This window comes from Aegilops tauschii, chromosome 4, assembly GCF_002575655.3.
Source record: "Aegilops tauschii subsp. strangulata cultivar AL8/78 chromosome 4, Aet v6.0, whole genome shotgun sequence".
NCBI lineage: Eukaryota > Viridiplantae > Streptophyta > Magnoliopsida > Poales > Poaceae > Aegilops > Aegilops tauschii.
The window spans coordinates 5,952,174-5,956,866 of NC_053038.3; the positions used below are offsets into that span (position 1 = coordinate 5,952,174).

Consider the following 4,693-nt stretch of genomic DNA (forward strand, 5'->3'; position numbering starts at 1 on the left):
TTGAGTAACTGCATACTTTATTAAAATCAAACATTCATATGGATACAGTTATGTCGGACAGAACAGAAAGCCACACATGATGGTCGAACGGGAGAGAAGAGGATGCCTTAGCTAGGGAATGAGCCTCCACATTGAGCTCTCACGAACAGGCAGAGTTTTTTTTCTTTTAAAAAATACCTGTAACTTTATTCATACTCATAACAATTACAAGCTGATTTGGACCTAATATCCAAGAAAATACAAAGTAACTCCTATGACTAAGAATTACAACGAATCTAAGAATTACAATGAAATCTCTTGAAAACACATTCTTCGCGGTATCAATCTATGCTTGAAGAAATACTCTAAAAACTTCGGTAAAGAGGCTGCAATTGGACTGGATCAACGTTTTTTTTAGATGAGCTCAGAGGGTGCACTTTTGGGCCGTTTGGCTTAAATCTTCCGACCAGGGGTCGTTCCTGGCCCAAGCGGCCCATGCAGATCACCCGGCAAAACCTCCACCTTATCCCCTCGCTATCCCCTGCCTCCTCCATTTCCAGCTCCACCACCTCTCGCCGGCTCCCCTCCCCCTCCCCCTCCTCTCTCGGCGGCCACCGCCGGGCCGCACAGAATGGTGGCGCCGGCTGCCGTCTCCACCTTCTCCTCCTCCTCCTCGTCTTCCTCTTCCGTCGCACCCAGGACCCACCGCCGCGGCCTCCTCAGCACCCGTGCGCCGCTGCCGCCGGCCCGGACCGTCGCCTCCTCCCGCGCGCCGCTGGTCGTGTCCAGCCCGCCGCCCACGCCCGCCCCCGCTCCGGGGCACGCCAAGGTCGACCGCTCCGGCCGGTTCTGCAGCCCCCGCGCCGCGCGCGAGCTCGCGCTGTGAGTGTGCCCCTTCCCTAACTAACCCAGCTTTCTCCCTCGGTTCTTGGTTTGGTCTGCGGTGCTGATAGATTGTATGGATGCTTCCTGCCGCCGTTGTTGCAGGATGGTCTCCTACGCGGCATGCCTGGAGGGCGCCGACGTGGTGCGGCACTTCGACCGCCGGGTGGCCGCGAGAAGAGGTAGCCCGCCTCTTAATCTCTGCTGCTGTAATCCGTGTGTGTGTCCGACTGCTCGAATTTCTAGTTCTTTTCGATTTATTGTGCATTTTAGTGAGCCAGCGGTAACATCAATGTACTACAGATTTCGTTTGCTCTCTGTCCTAAATTTTGAACATTTTGCAGAGCCTGGCTATGTTTTCAACAAGGCGTGCGTGCAGAGCTACAATTTTATGAGCTTTTGTGGGGGGCCTCTGGAGGTTGCGACGGAGGAGGAGGCCGAGAAGCTCATGAGTCAGAATGAGAAGGATTCGGCAAATGGTAATGACTATGACCATGCAACTTCACTCTTAAAATGCTAATCTTACTGAAACTGGAGCTGCAACTTTTAAATTGGGAATATGGAACGTTATGCAACTTGCTCTTGTCGAGGTCAGCTGTGTAACTGTTTGTAAAAAAATGCTTGGGCAAAACTTGTATGTATTACCTCAAATCCTGATCTTCTGAACTCTTCAGAGAACTTGATCACTGTTGCAGATTCAATGTTAGCATTGGAAGACTGTTCCTTTTATGTCCTAGGATAAGGATGTGTCGTGTGCTTTTCATGCGTTGTGCAGTATTGAGTAAATAATCATGTCTACTAGGATAAGGGTATAATAATGCGCGCGCACACAAAGTAAGAAGGAAATGATGGAAAATTTCAATTTGCTGCTGGGGTGATTTCCTGCATTGAAAGTTGAAGCTAGCAGAAAGATTGGACCTGTGACTGAAGATACCTAAAAAGTGTGCATACTGTAAAAGCTTGCCTTAGTCGGAATCTTGACGTGCAATTCCTTCGAAGGTTCAGGGATAAACTATAAAAGCAGTATCACCTACACATCACCCTTATCTGGCTTACTGGGCAGCGTTCCATTTTTTTAAGATGCCAAGCCTTTTTCTCCTGCTTGGACGACAATATGTAACCTCCACTTTGTCTCGACCATATGATTACATTTTGGTTATGTTTTGTTTATACATGGGGAAATGTCTCAGTCTTAGCATGGATGACCATTGCTGAACTCAGCTTAATTTAATATTTTGAACGGAGATCGACCTAAAAGTTGTTGGTCTTGTTAGTATATTAAGTAATAAGTATAGCAAAAGCTACGCGAAACAGTAGGAATTGACAAATTGCTTATTTCATGCTAGTAAGTTACTGATTTGTTCAATACCAGTTAGGCTTCAATATATCCTGTCTCGTGTTAACTGTGGTGTAGACACGTTGGTATAAAAAAAAAATCTGAATAGAACAGAGTATTTTGGAGGAGCTTTCTGTACAAGTTGCTCCAGTAGTGTTTAGTTCTTTTGAAAAGAATTTCGCAGAAGTTTGCTTAATTATTTTTCTTGTAATTCAGAAGCAGAAGTTCTTTCAGCTCCTCCAAGGCTGGTGTACAACAATTTTGTGTTACGGTATGTTTAGATATAGTCGAATATCTATGTAATGCTTGTTCAGGTCTTGCAAAAAGTACCTTTCTAATTAGACATTTTCTGTGACAGATTGGCCCGGGACATGTTAGTGGCAGTTGCCGGTGGATGGGATCAGCATGTTGAAGTCATCAACAAAATAATTCCCCAACATTGGAAGGTTGATAATTGTTTCACAATTTGAATATTGGCCCATCAAATCCCTCCAAGTGTGCCTCAAGTTGCTCATATGTTTATAAGTTCAGTCCAAAGGCATGTATTATCAGGCGTCCAAGTTCAAACGTGTTTTACTAGTTTGTGATATCAAATATCTTTGGCTCAGTGCATGAAAAAATCACAACAGAAATACCAGAAGTGAGTGAAACTGGATGGTTATTTAGGATCATTTGTTTGCCTTTACCTATTCAGTGTGCTGGAGTAGGGTCTCTCAATTTTGTCTTACAAAATTGGGCATGATGTGTTTTTATTTCAGTCCCAAGAATGGGCGAGTGATTCAGTAATCAATAGGAAGCTGACGTGTGTGGCATGAGTTTTGGCGCTACTACGTTCTTGAAATATCTGAACTGTTGCCAGCAAAAGAAAATTTGACTCGCTCCTAAAACTCACCAGCTCACTTACTTTATGTGAAATAATGGCTTGCTTGCTGAACTTCTGCCTGTGATTTATCACCAGCTCAGTTACTAATTTACCCATTCGTATTTTGCAGTCTGGTTTGCTTACTAAGTTGCATCAATATTCTTTTGCTCATTCATTTAACATTTTCATTGGCAGGATGAACCTGTTGCAAGGATCCTAGAACTTTGCATTCTTCATATTGCCATGGCAGAGATGACATCGAAAGGAACTCCTCACAAAGTTGCCATTAATGAGGTTATTATTTTCTCTGCATGTCCTTCATATCTATGGTTTTGGCATACAAGCATTGAATATATGTGCCCCCTTGTTCATTATTGTTCAGGCGGTAGATCTGGCAAAGCGGTTTTGTGATGGAGGTGCTCCTCGGGTAATCAACGGATGCCTTCGAACCTATGTAAAGGATCACATGAACAATGGCACTAGTCAGGCAGCTGAACCAAAGCCATAAAGTTTCTGTAAATATGTATTACAAAGGCGGTTCAAACTGGTCCTGGGTTGAAAAAAAAAGGATTGGCAGTTGAAACTACAAAAGCACGGAGAAAACCTAGCTCTGTTCTGCCAATCCCATTCAGGGTGAACCTGAAATTAGGCAAAGAAGCTGGGCTCGCGAAGATCTAGAAATATCCTCAAATGTTTCACTGGCCATTACTCCAGAAGCACGACCTATATGCTGATGATGCACGCTCACCGAAAGCAACTGAGGGATACTTACTATTTCTAACAGCTTTTGCACTCGCTAAACCCTGTGGTTCATTGGATGACAAGTGTTGTAAACTTTGTGTGAATGTAAGATTGTACATCTGCTGAACTCGCAGTGCCATGCCGGTCCTGCTCAATAGTTAGAAAGGCGGAATTTAGAGAGGATATTTGTAAGATACATGCATTCTAATGTTTGGATACAATAGTTTATAACTTTATTTGCATGTGGTTTCTATCATATTTTTAAAATTTATATGCCCCCAAACCTGTTAGGTTTTTAGTTTCCTAACAATTTTGAAACCGGCAGGATGCAAACTAGCAAAGCAGACAATTTTGTGTTGGTTTATACGAGTTCTCCCATGTTTTTTTGTGTGTGTTGCAAACTGTGGCCCTCCAAAGAGGGCTAGATTATTCATTAACATCCAAAGCTATGTACAGACAGAAGTCTCCCAGTAGGGAGAGTCATGGCTTCAAGAGCCATTTTAGTTCTACATGAAGCTTCACTGCATCTGAAACTACAACAGAGGAGGTAGAGCGATGCCTACAAGCTCTCTTGGCAAGAGAATGAGCTGCCAGATTCAAAGTTCGAGGAATGTGAGAGATCTTGAAGGAATTCAGAGAGGAAGCAACTTGAAGGAATTAACCTCCAGTGTCCAGGCTTGGCCAACAGGTCATTAGCTTCAGCCGCCTCCGCCAAAACTTTGCAATATGAGACATCAGTCCAACCCAAAGCGTGGAGCAAACAAAGATGGAGTGATCAGAAGAAGGCAATTTCAGCCATACTCCTGAGGAGACCAGTTTTTTTTTTTTTTTTTTTTTTTTTTTTTTTTTTTTTTTTGTTAAAGAGAATATCATTGCGAGTTTTCCAAATGTTC

The 4,693-nt window shown here is 43.5% G+C and overlaps 1 protein-coding gene across 1 annotated transcript; it reads left to right on the forward strand.

Moving 5' to 3' along the window:
* The first annotated feature begins 471 nt into the window (after positions 1 to 471).
* On the forward strand, positions 472 to 4,036 carry LOC109759345 (uncharacterized). The gene is made up of 7 exons (XM_020318172.4): positions 472 to 861; positions 967 to 1,043; positions 1,206 to 1,340; positions 2,414 to 2,468; positions 2,556 to 2,643; positions 3,255 to 3,353; positions 3,442 to 4,036. The coding sequence occupies exons 1-7, from the start codon at positions 611 to 613 to the stop codon at positions 3,565 to 3,567; spliced, it is 831 nt and encodes a 276-aa protein (XP_020173761.1). The 5' UTR covers positions 472 to 610; the 3' UTR covers positions 3,568 to 4,036.
* Positions 4,037 to 4,693: the final 657 nt, after the last annotated feature.